Below are 18273 nucleotides of genomic sequence, written 5' to 3' on the forward strand. Positions count from 1 at the left end.
CTCATTATTTCTGACATACTCAAGCTCTATGCAGCAGTCACTCCATGCAGTCTACAGCCTCCAAAACCCAATAGAGTGTCAACTGTGGGTCTGTTCCAACTTGATGGCAAAGAGTTGAGAGTATTTGTAAGGTGGAAATTCTATAAAAATTCTACTGGACATGCAATGACATCACATCAGTGGTTTGAAATCATTCACAGTGGGAGGACATATTTACACTATGGAAATTGGCAAAAGCTTCAAATTGAGGTTTTTGGGTTCCTCCCAAATAGTCAGTTGTTAAGCACTGAGCAGCCCACCTTTGCATGTCCTTCCTGAGAGCACGGACCCAAAACAATCTGAGGGACTGAGGAGAGGATAGAGCCCCAAGAGATGAAAACCGAGCATCAGTATGGGGAAATGACTTGTCCAAGGCACATGGAACAATGACTCCCAAAGCAGTTCAAGAACCTGGGTCTCTTAAGGAGGTCAAGGCCACCGAGGCAAGCAGCAGACTCTTGTGGGGGAAGCATTCCAGGGAAGCCCAAGGGAATTCTGACAGCTCTTGGAGTTAGTAATGTCACCACCAGAACTCACCTTCCTGGATATCAGGTCAAAGACGAGTTTGTTCTCACTGGTGCCCATGTTAATGATGCCCTGGAGAGAAGAAGAACAGAAGCAGGTGAGCATGGTGGAGGGAGGCCCCCCAATGGCACCAGGAACCCAAGCGAACAGCAGCTGTCTGCAATGCCACCCTTCTATGCACAATTCCTGTCTAGGCTCCTGTCTGAGATCAGCAACCTGATCCCATGTTTTCATTTCTAAAGCTCAGTTCTAACATCCTCTCCTCCAGAAAGCCTTCCTTAGAACCCCACCCTGAAGAAACCTCATCTTCTTAGGGACCCAGAAGCACATGATCTGCCCTCACGACCTTCCTTAAAGCTTCAGCGTTTGCTGCCCTGGGTCACAGAGACTGAGAGCCATACATACTTCATCTCTCCTACAGGCGACTTGATGACACCTAATGTCAATAATCACCAGTTGGTACGTCCTATGAGGGTCAGAGACATGTCTGAGATGCCACTGCATCTGTCAAGTGCTTTAATAGGACCAACACAGGTCTCAGGGGGATGGACAGACTGTACAAGGTGGACGGATGCTCTGGCAGGAACAGAAATAAGGGTGAATGTAGGTCAAGATGAGGTCCCTGTATTGATGGAATGCTCTCCCAGAAGCCCCAGGTAATATCACACAACGCCTTGATCTCTACACCGTTAGACATGTATCTTCATAGATGAGGGAAGACGGAAACTGAACACCCAAACTGTTCCTTAGGGAGGCCCCAGAGACTCACTGCCGGCCTAAGGGCACAGCTAACTCTGGATTCCTGGACTACCACGGGGCGTGAAGGAAGGAGGATGGGGAAGATTTGGTTTAAATGAGCTCAGATTATGATAAATACAAGGTACTGTTCCTTCATGCTGAGAAAGAAACTGGTGGGCGTCTCTGCCCACAACTAATCCATCTGTCAACCCTAATGTCTCTCTACCTTCAAACTATGCTTAAATTCAACCACTTCTCATTTCCACCAAGAATGTGATCCAAACCACCATAGTGTCACCACTACATTATTGCAGTAGCTTTCCTGCATCCTCTCTTGCCCAGTCCAGCAGCCTAGGTCATCTTTTTAAAACTTAAAAGCAGATCTCGTTGTTCCTCCTTTAAAACATATTCCACGTTTGTCTAAAATTAGAAACTTACCAATTCCTCTAAGACCCACAGGACCTCTTACCGCCCCCTCCCTCTATCTTCTGACCTCATCTCCTACCAGTCTCCAGTTGGTGTCTTCACTTCAACTGGCCCTTCACTGTGCTTGAACTCCTTCTGCCAAGAATTCCCTTTCTGAGAGAACTACAGAGCTCACTCCCTGGGAAAGCTTCCAAGATGCCTCCCAACGATGCCATCGCATGGTCCTGATGCCCTGATATCTTCCTCTCCCAGACTGTGGTTGGTAATTGTCTCATTTTAGATGAATAACATGGTGGAAGCAATGGAATGTCCCTTCAGTAAGGAGATTACTAAAAAGATGTGGTTTCCAAGTAGGCTGCCCACACTGTCTCATGATTTCGTGGACTGACTGCCCTGGGATAATCCAGTTGCCATATCCTGAGTCAGTCTTGTAGTCCATGTGGCAGGTCCACGTGGTGTGGGACCAAGGCCTGCCAATAGCTACATGAGGGAGCTTGGAAGTAGATCTCCACCACCACCACCATCACCACCACGAAGGGAAGCCTTCAGAGGAGACCACAGCCCAGCTTCACTGCAATTCCATGAAAGATCTTAAGCCTGAAGTACCCACCTGCATTCCTAAGCCCCAGAAACTGTGACATGTTTGCTGTGTTAAGCTGCCAAAATTTGAGATCATTTGTTACAGAGCAATGATTTCACAATACACTTGCTCACTATTTTTTAGCTCTCTGCTCAAATGTCACCTTATTAACGTGACTTTTGTGACCAATGTACATAAAATAGCAGCATCTCCAGCCCATGGCAACATTATCATCTTCGTCCTGCTTTATTTTCCTCTATAGCAGTTGTTACCACATTGTTGTTGTTAGGTGCCATTGAGTCAAGTGCGACTTATAGCGACCCTATGAATAAAAGATCTGAACTCTGTTCTATCCTGCACCATCCTCACACTTCCTGACACACAAGAGCCCATTGCAGAGTCACTATGTCAATCCACCTGGTTGAGGGTCTTCCTCTCCTTCGCCAGCCCTTCACCCTTTCCAGCATCCTGTCCTTCTTCAAGAAATAGCACCTCCCAGGACACGTCCAAATTATCTGAGGTGAAGCCTCATCATTCTTGCCTCCAAAGAGCACTCCAGCTGCACCCTCTCCAAGACACATCTGTGCGTTCTCTTGGCCGTTCATGGGATGTTCAGTACTCTTCTCCAACACCACAGCTCAAAGACACTGATTCTTCTTCCATCATCCTTATACACTGTCCAGCTCTCAGATGCATAGCAAGCGATCAGAGAAAGACCATGGCCTAAATCAGATGCACCTTAGTCCTCAAACTGACATCACTATTCCTCAATAATTTGTAATGGTCCCTAACTGCAGATTTTCCCAGTTCAATGAGTTTCCTTATTACCACATGCTTCTTAATTTTTATCTGTACTCTGTCTTCCCTTGTAGAATATAAACTCCATGAGGACAAGAACTTTGTCTTCATCCACCCATGTAAACTTCAGCACCTGCGACCATGACCAGCTTTTAGTAGCTATACAACAACGGTGTTAAAGGATTATTTGTCGCATCTGTCTGAATTCTCCATGTATTGTTACTATTACTAGTAATAACTTTGAGGCAGACATTACAAATAATAATAAAAATACCATAAACCCACTATTGGGGGGGCAATTCTGGCTCATGGCAACCCACCATCCAGTTTCCACGGCTGTAACTCTTTCCAGGAGAAAACTGCCCACCTTTCTCCCAAGGATGGTCTGCTGGATTTGAACTATGGACTTTTAGGTTAACAGCCCAAACAATTACACACTATGCCACCAGAGCTCCTTCAAGTGATAACAATGGCTACCATTTATCGACTGTGTCATATGCACATGTAATAACCTTGTGTAGTTGATCCCATTTAACCTTGAATATTCTGTGGGGTTGTTGGGTGGCACAAATGGCTAGGAGCTGGACTAAGATTGATAGCTCACATCTTCTCAGTGATACCTCAGAAGAGAAGCCTGGGACCTCTTTCTGAGAGGTCACGGCCATGAAAATCCTATAGAGAAAACTGCTACTTTGAAACATTCAAGGTTCCCTTTATTAAAAATGGGCCATTTTCAGATCCAGCCAATGGGCTCTCTGAGCTACATAGGAGATTCTTTTGGTCAATGTCCACCTGACAAGTGCTGATTACTGTTCTACCAGCCAAGGCAGGGAGGTCAGAGGACCAGGAGGGTCGTAATGTCAACCTGAAAAAAAGCAGCAGCGTGCTGTCCTATTGGCCACCATACAGTCCTCCATGGTCACTGCTCTCCTAGGACCCGGGGTGAGGGGTCTGCCACTCACACTGGGGTTCTTATCTTCATCATACTCGTCCATGTGGTAGGTCCGGTAGCCCTCCTCGGCTGAGTCCCAGAACCACTTAATGACGCTGCCCCGAGAGGACAGGTAGGAGCTGCCCGAGGAGAACGCAGCGGTGGGATCACCCACGTCATAGGTCTTCTGCTCTGGTTTACTGGAACATTCTCTCTCTGGACCCTTGCTGCAGCCATTGTTCAGGTCCTGTGTGGAGGCTGGTCCTGGGCAAGTGGAAGGTGCCCTGGCTTCCTTCTGAGAGAGGGGGAACATCTGAAAAAAAGACAAAGGTGCTCGATGGACAGCCCTGCTCAAGGCCTCTCCACAGAACCAACGCTTCCCCTTCTTCAGCCAAAACCATCACCGAGTCAATCCCGATTCACAACAACCCATGGGGCAAAGCAGAATTACCCTAAGGGGTCTCCCAGGCTGTCATCCTTACGGAAACGGATTGCAGCATTCTCCCTCAGAGCTGCTGATGGGTTCAAAACAGCCTTTCTGCATAGTAGCTGAATACTTTAATCACTGCACCACCAGGTATCTTCCCTCTCCTCTAGCTGCACCTTTTTAAAAATTTTTAAAATTATTTTTAAATGATTTTTGATGCGACATATATTTTTTACAAAATGTTCTTCCCATTTAATTTTTCCCCATTCATTCATTGTTGCACATTTTTCTCCCTGCCCACCCCTCCCCCAGTTTGCTTTTCTCTTTGAAGACAATTAAAAAAAAAAAAACCAAACCCAAAACAACCACATTTCTGTACTGTGTCCATTTCTATCTGTAGCCATGTGTGCAGACAATAACTTCAACAAGTGAAACAAGCTTAGGACCAAGGACGTGCCAGGGGCCTGTGTCTGCCACTTTTCTGTGACTTCTAACTTATTGCTACTTCAGCAGCTTCCACTATTCAGGAAGCTTTTCATTCTGCAATAGAAGAGGTCCCCCACCTTCATTTTCCATCCTCCCTGCCTCAACTGCAGTAGGCCAAGTCCAAACTGGTCCCACTACAGGAAGTCTTGGTCTGGGGTTGCTGGCACTCTCTTAGAACTGTGGTCCAGTGGAGCAAAGGGCAAAATAAGATTACCTAGTGGTCTGGAGCCCTGGGGGCCTAGTGGTAAAAAGCCGTGCTGTAACTCCAAAGGAATGTGGTTTGAATCTGCCAGATACTCCAGGAGATGCTCCGTGGAGAAGGATGGGCAATCTCCTCTCCTGCAATTTACTGCCTCTCAAGACCCACGGGAGGGTCAGCTATGGTTGGGTTCAGATTCTAACAAGTGGTTTGAAGCAGATGGTGAGAAAGCAGAGAAGGGGGAAGGGATGTCTGCAAGTTCAGGGGTTCCAGAAAGACCTCCAGGGCCGCCCTTCACTGTGAGTATAGGGAGGGAAGGAGGCTTGGGCCAGAGAAGAGGTGAGCTCCTTCACCTCCATAAACCTGTTCCCTCACCTCTAAGAGGCATGTGTAATTATCAAATAGGGTGGAAAAAAAAGTTAAAAGCAATATCCATTACTCTACTAGAGTCAATCCCAACCCATATGAAGTGATTCCCTACTCAAAGTGACCATGAAGGCCACGGAAGACCTGCCCACCAGGGCCGTAGACCTTCACTGAGGCGACAGCCACCTCTTTCTCCCACAGGGCAGCTGGTAGTTCAGCTGGTTATAATAGGACAGTCTAGCGCTTAACTTGTTATGGTACCTGGGCAGCTCTCTCATAGGTAGTTATGGAGGTGTAAATCCGAGTTAGCACAGGTAAAGCATTAGAACAAGCCAAGTACGTTAGAACAAACAGAAAAAAAATCATTGTCAAAATTCCATAAAATAGGAGTTCTGGTATTAGTCTCACTTCATTGCACTTGACTCTCCAAGAGGGTCGTCGGAAGGCTGTAAATTGCACTGAAGATTGTTCATCATTCTCCTGTGGAACCACTGGTAGATTCGAACCATCAAAGAGCAGCTGCATTTGGGTTAGCAGCGCCAAGTGGCTTCGGACGATGCCACCAGAACGCCCTACAATTTTTCACCCACCTCAATGTTTTTCTTTCCTGATGCATATACCAAAAGAGAGGTGCAAATCAGGGGACTCAAGCTCAGTGCCTCCCTGCAGTGAAATTCTGCTCCAGTTCTTCTCTGAGGTGGGTCCCCCACCCCCACCCCCTTGGCTGGGCCTTCCTGAGTGCTCACCTTGTTCAGCACCGGTCTAAGGAGGGAACTGGAGGGCTCCTTGTTGCAGGGACCAGGCCAGGGCTGGCCTGAGGGGACAGCTGGGGATTCGGAGCTCCGGGCTCTGCGCCCCTTGTGGGGAACAAAGGTGGCTCACGCACCCCCTGGGGCAGCCCCTGTGAGCTGCAGGGGTGACAGTCTAGAGCCAGACACCAGCGATAACCAGGCCTCTAAAGTCCACTAGCCGGATTCAAGTGGATTCCACCAGGAAAGGGGCCCCTGCAGGGCGGAGGCAGCCTAGCGGAATAAGGTTTCCTGGAGGAGCCTGAGGTGGTGCAAATGCCTCGAGAGGAACCTGGGAGGCTTTGGCCAAGACCCCCGTGCACTGTGGGAGGCGCCCTTAGCTTCCTGCTCTGCAAAGTGGGGGTGACACTGAGGGAGAGCTGGAGACCAAGCGCGGACACTCCGGATATGGGTTACTTTGTCCACCCGGAAACCCTCTAAGCGCAGGCGAGGACACGCCCCTGAGCCATCTGTCCCCGATGCTGGGGTCCCCGGACTGTACAGTCACGGTGCGCCCTTCCACGGAGGACATGCGAGTGTGGCCCGCGCGCTGTGGTGCGTGGATGTGGGCGCAGAGGCAAGACTCCCCAGGTCCCCCTCTGCAGTGACCCGCCCCGCAGGCCTCGGAGGAGGAGCCCGAGAAGGGGAAGCGGGACAGGAAGGGGCAGAGACTGAGGACGAGACTTCCCAAAGGAGGGGCTGGGTGTCTGCTACGTCCTGAGGGTACCAAGAAGGCTGGGGTTCTCCTCTACCTATGCGTCTTTGTTTCCCATATCCTGGGACTGTTAGAACCCGAGTCTTTTCTATTTAGTTGTTGTCTGAGTGCGGTCCACGGAAACACTGGCTTTTAAAAAATGAAAACTTTAAAATAATAGCAGGGCATCTTAAATCACTGCACCGTGAATGCTTTTCATCCGGGTTTGTGATTCCTGCTTCTGAATACTTACCATGTTGTTGTTATGTGCCTGTTTATGTTGTTGGTTTGGAACATTAAATCCGATCTTTGCTGGAGTTAGGGGGTGGGGCTTGGAGTGGAGGAAAAGGTTAGAGCTACCTAATCAGATCACATGACTCTGAAAACAAACCATTAAGTCAAACAAACCATTTGCCAGGTGAAATGACTGTTAGTTTGTGGCCTGAAGTGTGCCTTATTTGGGCCATGGCCACTTGCTATAATATTGAGTGCTGGGCAGAGAATAAAGATGACAGAGGAAGAACTGAGACTTTTGAACTTTGATATAGGAGAAGAGTACAGAATGTCCCGTGGACTGCCATTGAACAAACAGATACTCCTTGGAGAAGGTGCAGCCACAGTGCTGCTTGGAGGTAAGGATGATGAAGCTTGACTCACATACTGTGGGCATGTTGCTAGGAGAGGCTAATCCTTGGAGAAGGACATCAAGAGAGGAAGACCCTCAACCGGGTGGATTGTCACAGTGACAGCAACAATGGGCTTGAGTGTGTCAGAGATTGTGAAGATGACACAGGAGAGAACAGGGTTCAAGTCTGTTGTTCACAGGGTCGCTATGAGTAATACTCAACTCGATGGCACCTAACAAAAACAGCCACATATTCAGAGTAGACCTGTACTCTATAGGGTTTTCATTGGCTGATTTTTCAAAGGAGTTCATTAGCTCTTCCCCATGGGCTGGGTGGAGCTGAACTTCCAAACTGTATGTTATCAGCAGAGTACATGAGCCATTTGCACCACTCGGGGCAGCAATGAGCACTTGAGAGATTTTAAGGAAGACAGTAACCTCATGTTAAGTACCATCAAGTTGTAACTGACCCATAGCTGACCTTCCAGTGGATTTTTTTCCCTTCCAGTGGATTTTCAGAGGCAGTAAATCACGTGGGAGGAGATTGCCTGTTCTTCTCCTAGGTGGAGCAGCTGATGGATTCAAACCATGTACCTTTGGGACTTCAGCATAGCCTCTTACCACTAGGCCACCAGAACTCCCGATAACCTTATCATTTCCTTTTTTTTTTATCATCATTGTTGCTCATTTTTCTTCCTCCCTCTCCCATCCCCCTCCCCAGTCCATGTTGCAATGCACCTCTTATTACAGATTGTTGTCATACCTAACCATATATTCCTTTTAAACAGTTCTTTCTCTCATCTGTCCCAGTGCAGTGTTCATTATCTATCCACTTTTCCCCTATTTTTCCCCCAACACCCCAGGTCAGTCCCTAACAGTAGTGTTATGCTGTCTTTGTCCTTTCATGACTGAGATATTTCACTAAGCATAATGTTCTCTAGACTCACCTATGTTGTGTAATGTTTTGCAAGTTCATTGTTTTTCAATGCTGCATAAAATTCCATTGTGTGAATATCCCATCATTTTTCTATCCATTCATTTGTTGATAGGCACTTGGGCTGCTCCAATCTCTTTGCTATTTTGAATAACGCAGCAATAAGCATGGGTGAGCATATATCTGTTTGAATTGTGGCTCTGGTTTCTTTATGGTATACTCCCAGTGGAATATTTGCTGGGCTGAATAGTATTTCTAACTTTTTGAGGAAGCACCAGACAACCTTCCGTAATGGTTGTACCATTTTATACTCCCACAAGCAGTGAATAAAAGTTCCAATCTCTCCAGAACCTCGCCTGCATTGTTGGGTGCCCTTTTGAACGTTGCTATTATTGTTGGGGTGAGATGATATCTCATAGCTGTTTTTATATACTTCTCATTGTAAAACATTCTCCTTGGGAGAAGGAAAAACTGTCTTTCAAAAACACCACCTAATCTATGTAAATGCACCCTGTCTCAGGAGGTGGAATGAAATCCCTGCCAACCTTGACTGTGGACGGAGTGCAGTGACTTATTTCTCAAGGATATGGGAAGGAAGTCATTATAGAGAAAGAACCTAGTTCTTCTTCCAGCTGAGAGGCTGGTGAGTTCGAACTGCCAACCTTTCTATTAAGCTTTCCATAAGCCCAATGCTTAACCATTCCACTACCAAGATTTCTTTAGTTCATACATGTATAGGCATACTATTAAACAAATGTACTAGTAGCATTGGGAGAAAATATAACCAGTATATAAGAGTTCTATAACAACTTAGAATTTTAGGTTTATAGGAAAGTTACTAAAAATACAATCCTTTTAAAAATAAATTAAGTCTAACCTAAAGAGTGGCCTAGTGGCAAGAAGCTGTGCAGCAATCCCGAAGGCACACAGTTCGAGGCCACCAGCTGCTCTGTAGGAGAAGGATGGGCAATCTCTTCCTGTGAGATTAGCTGCCTCTAAACCCCGCCCCTCTGGAGGGTCAGCTATGGGTCAATTCCGACTCTTTGGTACACAACAACTACCACCTAAAGAGAGGGAGCTCTGGTGGCCTAGTGGCAAGAAGCTCCGTTGCAATTCCAAAAGCAGGCAGTTCAATGCACCTGATGCTCTGTGGGAGAATGAGGGGCCCATGCAAATAATTACTGCTTCTGAAAACCCACTGGGGGGGTCAGTTCCAGCTCAACAGTACACAACCAACCACCACCACCACCTAATGAGAGCCAGAAAGGATTTTGTTGGAGAAGGGGACAAAAGGCGATCATGATCTGCTACTAGATGTGCAAAGTATTACTCAAACATATCACATAGGTGCACTCTTAACGTAAGAGTCCACTTTGTAACTGTCATTTTAATGAAAGTTTATAGAAAAGTTGGATTTTCATTCACTCATGGTCGCATATTTTCCTCCTAGCCCACACCTAGTTCACTTTAAAATTAAAAAAAAAATCATTGTTGCATAATTCCTCCGTCCCTCCCACCCCTACCCCCAGTTCACTTTGCTATGCACTTCTTAATCTGGACTGCTGTCATACAAATAATGCCAAATCATATATTCCTTTTAAACAGTTCTTTCCTTCATTTGTGCCAATGCAATGATTATTCCCTCTTTCCTTAGTTATTCCCCAAATCCCATGCCAGGCTTGTTTTATAACAGTGGTGTTATACAGTGTTTGTCCTTTTGTGACATTTCATAATGTGACACTCAGCATAATGTCCTCCAAGGTCACCTATATTGTGTCATGTTTTATGAATTCCTTTTCTTTTGGTGCTGCATAGTATATGCCATTGTGTGAATAGACCATAGTTTTTCTATCCATTCATTTGTTGATGGGCACTTGGGTTGTCTCCATCTCTACTGTGAATAATGCAGCAATAAACGTGAGTGTGCATACATCTGAGTGGAAGCTCTGGTTTCTTTAGGGTATGTGTATATTCCTAGTAGTGAAATTGCTGGGTCAAACGATATTTCTATTTCCAACTTTCTGAGAAAGCGCCAGACCACTTGCCATAATAGTTGTACCATTTTATGTTCCCACTAGAAGTGAATAAGAGTTCTCTTGACAACCTTGCCTGCATTATTTGTTTGCTGCCCTGTTGAACATTGCCATTGTTACTAGGGTGAGATGGTATCTCATCGTTTTGATTTGCATCTCTCTAATAGTTAGGGATTTTGAACATTTCTTCAGTTGTCTACTTGCCATCGGAATGTTCTCTTTGGTGACATGCTTGTTCATATCCTGTGCCCATTTTGTGATTGGATTGTTCACATTTTTCTTGAGGTTCTTGAATTAATGTTTTGATATTATGTTGTATATTATCAAACAGGACCAAGTCATAGCTAATCCTCCAGTGTATTTTCAGAAGATTGCACAGGAGTTAATTTTTTGTCATCCCTCCTACCCCCGCCCCAGAGCAGCTGGTAGATTTGAACTGCGTGCCTTTGGGTTGACAGCACAATTCCTTATCACTTGGCCACCAGAGCTCCCTTAAGACTTTGTCGCACGCTTTTAAATTGACAGCGTGCTTAGAAACCCATTTTGCCATCATTTGTGGCAACGGGTTAAAATGAGGTCTTTGTGACCTTAAGGATGCATCTTATGACAGTTTAGTTTAAAAGTATTATATTTTAGGGCATTATGTTTATCGTAGGAGTACGCAATGAGGGTTGCAGAGTGGATTATATTTGGGGTTGGGGGTGGGATTGGGGGAGGTGCGGGGGAGGATTGTGTACTAATGAGGGAGTTTTTCTTTTGCTTTTCAAGGAGAGGAGCAAACAGGGTGGGGGGATGGGCGGGGAGAAAGGTGCAACAATGAATGAATGGAATTCCAAAATCTCTGTAGATGTTCACTGAAATGAAAAATAAATTAAAATATTTTAAAAAACGGTCACAATTTTTATTCCACTAATAGTGACAACCTGTGTCATTAAGTCTTTTTCACAAACCCACTATTTTTTTTTTTCATGTACCATTGACTCGGATCCAACTGGCACAGGAGGAGATTGCCTCTCCTTCTCCAGCAGAGCAGCTGGTGGATTTGAACCACTTTTGGCATTGCAGCTTAGCTTCTTGCTACTAGGCCACCAGAGCTCCCTATCTTATGACAGTTTTGATAGAAAATGTTGTCACTGGCAAAAAGCTATCAGATAAATTTAAAAAATGAGCTTATAGCTTTAGTAATCAATGAATACATATTAAAATTAGGATAAAAACCTACTCAATCTCTAGATATAAAAGATACACTATCAGGTGTTAACCATGTGGAGTGCACAAGACATACTGCTTGTCAGAGATTGACAAACCCTCCGACCCAGAAAGGTAGAAAGGAGTGAAGAGGATGATAACATTGAAATAGAAATACTTGGGACTGAGCCATGCTAACACTGGTTAAAAAGTCCGTTGGTGGCCAGAAGGTCGGTGGTGCAAACACAATAGCAAGTCCATACAAGGGAGAAGTGATGATCTGTTCCCATGAAGATTTCAGCATAGACGACTATGAAGCACTGCTTCTGTCAGGGACCCCTGGTAGCCTAGTCTGTAGGGAGTTTTGCTACTAATGCCAAGGCAGCACCTTTCTAGAGGTTCAAGTCCACCAACAACCTCATGAGAGAAAGATAATCCAGCTCCTGTCCAATTTACAGCCTTGGAATCCCAGTGGAGGGTCTGCTATGAGTTTGTTCAGACTCTACGACAATGAGTCCAAGATTTGTTTTCAAGTCACCAAGCAGAAATTCACTGACTACACACAATACATCCACCCTGCTTTTTAGCTATGTGTTTGTAAGATGGGTATGAGCTTATGAGGATCCTATCTGCTGTTAGGGACCTCTCCAGAGCACAGAAGGACACTGTTAGTATGGAGACTAAGGTGCACCTGATCCAGACCATGGTCTTCACAATTACTTGCTATGCAGCAGCAATGCATCAGAGAGCTGGACAATGACTAAGGATGACGGAGGGATTGAGGCCTTTGAGTTGTGGCCCTGGATAAGAATGTTGAGCATTCTATGGACTGTTGTTCTGGAGAGGGTGAAACCAGCTTGCTTTTGGGAGGCAAGGATTTTGAAGCTCTGCCTCACATACTTTGGGCATGTTGCAGGGAGGGACCAGTCCTTGGAGAAAGACATCATGCTTGGAAGTGTAGAGGGTCAGCACAAAAAGAAGACACCGGATGAGATGGATCAATACAGTGACTAGGATAATGGGGGCACGTGTGTTGGAGACAATGAGATTGGCTCAGGATAGGACACGGTTCAGAGCCATTTCGCATAGGGTCACTGTGAGTCACCGGCGACTCAGTGTTATAACATGTAACGAGAGTGAAGAGAATCCAACACTTAGGTGTTCTACCAATCTAGGATTACTGCCTTCTCTTCCTTTCTGAGCTGGTCTTTTTAGTATTCTTCACATTGAAACTACTCTAGTATTTAAAGCTAGAAGCCCATCTACCTCAAACATTACAAGGACTGAATAAAAAACCAGACCCAGTATTTAAGAGAATGTTTACTTTATTAGACATGGAATTAAAATAAAAACCATTTTAAAAAGATCCCAGGGCACTCCCTTTATCTTCTTCCAGGCACCCCCTAGACTTTCCCAAACTCAGTAAAAACACCTATTTGACCCATACACATTGGTTTGCTAAAAAGATACCATGTTTCCAAAGGCAACAAGTGGTTAGCTCAGTTCAGAGTGGTCCATAGCTAGGTTAGATGACATTGTTCTTGGAGAAGACCATGCTCTTCATTTACAGAGCAATTCTGAGTTGTCAGCCTCATCTTAGAGCATGTCTAGCTGATGGAGCAGAAGTCATCCACTCCTGTAGGCATCTTCCAGGAACTCCACTGCCGCTATTTGCTCATATTCTTTCAGTGCTTCAGAAAACCTCTGCATGGCTAGAGGATTCAAATAGGGACAGAAATTCTGAGTAAGTTGGTGGGTCAGCCCCAGACAAGCCCAAGTCTTGGTAGATCACAGAGCTTTTCAATTCGATGATTGTTCTTCCCATGCTGAACTTTAGCCCTCCTCCCTTTGAAGTTTCTATTTTAAAGTCTACCTGAGATCAATAGAGCTAGATGGTGCCCAATCACCACTGCTGATCATTCAAAAGAGAGACCACAGAAGATACTAGACAGATCAAAGGAAAATATGAACAGAACTAAAACACCTAAGGCCAGAAGTCTGTCCTAGCAGATTGATGGAACCCCTGGGACACAGCCTGTAATTACCCTTCAAAGCTGGATGAAAACTAATCTGACTCAACTCTGAGTCACAATAGACAAGCCTGCAAAGTGACCATGAAAGCCAGGGAGGCACTCACTCCTTAGAACAGGCCATATAGGGTCAAAAGCAGTATTTGTATCAAGATAAAGCTCAGAGAGCAAATAGTTAAAGCTGGACATAATGGAAATGAGAATTAGAGGGAGAAGTGAGAAAAGTATGACAACATTAACTCCAATACCAATAACCTAACAAAAACATGAGTGCTCAAATGAAAAGCCAGTCTGTTAACTGTCACACGAATCTAAGTGAAGGTCTACCTCTCAGGCCTGCAATGGATCTTAATGTTTCTCCATGCCAAAGACGCCTGCTTGATGCTCTGACATCTCATAGCAAATCTTCCTCTTTGGCTTGTGGCCCGGGCCTCAAGTTTCCTGTGCTCTGAGAGTGTCATCTACAGTGTTCTGCACTGTTAACCAAATCCCTTAGTGTCTGAGGAACACGAGCAGCTTCCTCCCATTCAGATTTACAGCCTCAGAAACCCAATGCAAGGTTGGTAGGAGTCAGAACTCAATGGCAGTCACTGGGTGGCTCTTCAAGATGAGCCCTTGCGGTTCAGTGGTTAAGCACTTCGCTGATAACCAGGAGGTTGGTGGTTTGAACTCAGCCTCTCTGGAAGAGTTAGCGGTCTGCCTCTGTCAAGGCTCACAGCCTGGTAAACTCCACTGAAGGGGGCGGGGCAGGTCCATTGTCCTGTAACTCAAAACCAAACCCACTGCCAATATGTCAAGTCTGGCTCATAGCAATCTTCCATCTGATTGGAGGCTTTAAGTCTTCACTAGAAAGAAATGACTCCTCTTTCTCCCAGCACTAGGGGATTTGAACTACCACCCTTTCAGTTAGCAGCCCAACCTATTATGCCCTATGCTACCATTGGTCTGTTTTGAAGTAAGGAGGCTGTCATTCAGAATTCCCTCGATTACAAGTGGGTAGGGTAGTGTCCCTTCACTCAGTTTATACACCACACTAGCCAAACACATTGCTGAAACAAAGCCCACATTAACCTTGTCCACAGAACTGCTGCATTCCTACCCACTAGGAAGAGTACCAGTGCCTAGTATTCATTATGAAGCAATAAATACTCTAAAGAATACTAAAAATGGTCTCTAAAATCTGTATATAACCTCCACTCTACAGCATAACACACTGGAGCAGTACTCCATCTATCCACTCACTGCTCCTAAGGGCAGAGATTACCCAAAGCCTCAACACATAGTTCAGTATCATTACCCTAAAGGGGTAATGGATAAATTGGGATATATCTTAAGATTTGTCGTGTGCTGTTGTTTACAAGAGCATTTAATCAAGGATCTAAAGATGGAAACAGGCGGTACAAAAGATGAGCCCTCGGCTGTTAGTCCAGAGTTGGATTCTAGGATTTGATGAAGCATCTTTGACGAGATGGACAGGGAAATCATTATTACTCACCCAATAGTAGGATGTGAGTCTTCTCGGCAAAGACGAGGCGGAACCAGCCAGGCTCCTTACACATGTATATCTTGCCACGGGTCAATATCACTTTGTAATTCATCAAGTGGCGATAGAGGTCTAACTCTTTCTCGAATGTACATGGGGTCAGGTACTAGAGAGAGGAGAGACAGCTTAGCCCAGGGTCTGTTTGCCAGGCCTGCTTCAGAATACCAGTCCTCATCCCCAGTCCTCACCTTTTTCAAGTTGATCCAGACATAGAGGCCGCAGCCTCCCTTTAGATAGGGGATCTCCAAGGCGTCTAGCTGCTTTGTGACACAACGGTAAGCTCTCTGGAGCCGTAGTTTATAGGAAGGCAGGTAGGTGTTGTCAATCCAGACTGGTTAGGAGAGGGGAAATCATAGGTCTCGTGTCAAACATGTGCTGGAGGGCTTTTTATCAAATGCTCCCTTCCTTGCCTTCATGCCGGCTCGTTACCCAACCAACTAACTTATTGCTGTTAGGACAGAACAGATTCCCTGCTGACCCTCTAGCTGATTTTCAAGGGCTCTTAGTTGCGTGGAAGGAGATTGCCCATCTTTTTCTTGTGGAGCAGCTGGTGAATTTGATCCATTTGGGTTGGCAGCTCAACATCTTACCCATACGGCCACCCTCCAAGTTCTGTCACACTGGTGTTTGAAGGAGTCTCTATCCAACACACCTCTTGTCTATGGCTCAACTAGAGACCCTGAGCTTCACAAGAGTTCAATAATACCCTAGAGGCAAAGAAGTTGTGTCGAAGGGTATCCCCTAAAAGTGTCGCTGCTCCTGGGGAGTGGCAGGTCCTCTCTCGCCTTTGTGCCTCACACCATGGATTCTGAACAATCTAGACAGGTCAGCATTCACTTGAGATTCAAGGGGGAAAGCGAAGCTATGTTCGAAACCCTATCCCCGTCAATTCCCCCAGATGGCAGCTCCCCTTGGGAGGATGGGGTTAAGCTGCATGATGGATATGGGAAGTTTCTTTGGAATCTTGAAGCAAGCAGAAGATTTAGGGGGATGGAGGGTGGGGAAAATGGTGAAATATTCACATAAAGACTTAATTTATCAGCTTCCTATCTTTAGATCTTAGAGGACTTGACTATTCCCTTACCAGGCAGAGTATGGCTAAGTTCAAGCTTATATTGTGTCTTACACAAATATTTTCACCTCCTTAACACACTGAGTGGCATCCTACCCTCCATCTTCATGTCCTTCCAAGGCTAACCCTGAGACTATAAGCAGATTCTTGGTCAGAGTATAAGGGAGGTCAAAGCAGACACACCAACTCCCTAGAGTCAACATGCTAGCGTGGGACAGGGCACAGTACCTCTATCTTTGAGCAGCTGACACAGCTTATACTGAGCAATGCCAGAGAGGCTGTGGAGGTAGCTAAAGCCACGCACAGCAGCAGCCACGTCCTTGTTGTGGGTGTATAGAGCACCAAAGCGGAAGCCAGAGATGCCAAAATCCTGTAAGATTATTATGAGAGAAAACATCTAGTCCATCTGCCTTCTGTTTCTACTCCTTTCTTCCCCACCCAGGGACCAATAAATAGCTGGGACTTACCTTACTGGTACCCCAGATCACATGCGTCCTTTGGGGGTCAGGCAAACTGGAGAAGAGTATGAATCAAGGTTATAGACTAATACTTAGGGCAGAGACTCAAGATAGATGAAAGGAAAGGAGAAAAAGACTTGAGGTTACCCACAGGGCCCAGGATTCCCCTAGTTAAGGAAATAAAGTCAACATAAGGCACCGCTTGGTGACAAGGTGGAACGGTTTCTAAGGGCCCACTGGATGAAGTGCAGAAGCCCCAGCTCAGACCGTGACTCTGTTACACCCAGGTCACAAGCCACCTTGCCTGGCATTTGTCTAGTGACACATGGACATCCACCGTTCCTAGAATGTGCTCACTGTTTACGGTCTCTACCTTTCAAGCAGCTATTCCTTCTGCCTGGCATGTGTCTTTTTCTTGCCGGACTCCTATCCAAATGCTTAAAAAAAATATATGCCAAGGAAGCCCTAACCAATTTCTACTATTTCCCTCTGCTTACCAAGAACTTCCTATCTTGGTCTTCTGTGGGCCTTTTCTTGACTTTTGACAGTCTACTCTATTGTGCTTCCCGGTATCCTTTATTTAGGCTAAAAGACACTTAAAATAAAAAATTGTTCTGTTCATTTTCACTCCCCTTGCTACTTAATTCAATACTGAACACATCCTATTACTTTTTTGACATAAACAACTGACCATGTAAACCAAACACGTCAGGGCTTTCTCTCCCATTCTCAGCTGAGATCCACTCACCTGTCCAAGCTCAGCACACTGTGGAATGTGGTCTTTGGATCGAACACAGACAGCATGTAAATCTCATCTATAATCACATGTAGTTTATACCTACAGATTGGACAGAGGGAGAATAACATGGTTCTCTTTCAGACTTTCACTTATGGTCTCTAGGTACTAATCAGAGATTCCCACTGCCCCAGTAGTGCATTCAACCCTTCAAAGGGACACAGTGAAGTAGAAGAGGAGAGTGACACCCTAAAGGGGACTCAAACCTGGCTTGTGAGTACTGGGAAAGATAGGATCCAAGTACAAGGCATGAAAACTTCTAACTCTTCGATCAGCAGAGCAACTGGAAGGGGCTGGTAGTTTTCATAGAGCATAGGTTCAGTCCAGTCAGGAGTCCTTTCTTGGTGTAGAGAATAAGACAGCCCTGGGCTATGTTATCCTTCTCCCCAGAAACTCTCTGGAGTTCTGTTGTCATTGTTACTGTATGCTGTTGAGTTGGCGTCAGTCCCTAACTGACTCTCCAGCAGGTTTTCAGAGGTAGTTAATTGCACAGGAGGAGAATGCCCATCCTTCTGTGGAGAAGCTGGTGGATTTGAACCATATGCCTTTGGGATTGCAGCGTAACATCTTACCACTAGGCCAGAGTTCTGTACTCTT

At 45.6% G+C, this 18273-nt stretch overlaps 2 protein-coding genes across 2 annotated transcripts in view; both read right to left on the bottom strand.

The window, feature by feature from the left end:
- ACCS (1-aminocyclopropane-1-carboxylate synthase homolog (Arabidopsis)(non-functional)) overlaps positions 1–4350 on the bottom strand; it is a 19511-nt gene extending 15161 nt beyond the window's left edge. Inside the window, exons 1-2 of the mRNA XM_006896772.1 lie at positions 4069–4350; positions 577–636 (exon numbers count right to left, since the gene is read on the bottom strand). Of these exons, the coding sequence (XP_006896834.1) occupies positions 577–636; positions 4069–4350 (342 nt within the window). The remainder of the gene's footprint in view (positions 1–576; positions 637–4068) is intronic.
- A 9053-nt stretch (positions 4351–13403) lies between these two features.
- ACCSL (1-aminocyclopropane-1-carboxylate synthase homolog (Arabidopsis)(non-functional)-like) overlaps positions 13404–18273 on the bottom strand; it is a 12202-nt gene continuing 7332 nt past the window's right edge. The window contains exons 9-14 of the mRNA XM_006896773.1: positions 17629–17718; positions 16890–16935; positions 16651–16792; positions 15539–15681; positions 15303–15456; positions 13404–13489 (exon numbers count right to left, since the gene is read on the bottom strand). Of these exons, the coding sequence (XP_006896835.1) occupies positions 13404–13489; positions 15303–15456; positions 15539–15681; positions 16651–16792; positions 16890–16935; positions 17629–17718 (661 nt within the window). The remainder of the gene's footprint in view (positions 13490–15302; positions 15457–15538; positions 15682–16650; positions 16793–16889; positions 16936–17628; positions 17719–18273) is intronic.

The sequence above is a fragment of the Elephantulus edwardii genome, unplaced genomic scaffold, assembly GCF_000299155.1.
Source record: "Elephantulus edwardii isolate Elephantulus edwardi_28Jun2011 unplaced genomic scaffold, EleEdw1.0 scaffold00189, whole genome shotgun sequence".
Classification (NCBI taxonomy): Eukaryota; Metazoa; Chordata; class Mammalia; order Macroscelidea; family Macroscelididae; genus Elephantulus; species Elephantulus edwardii.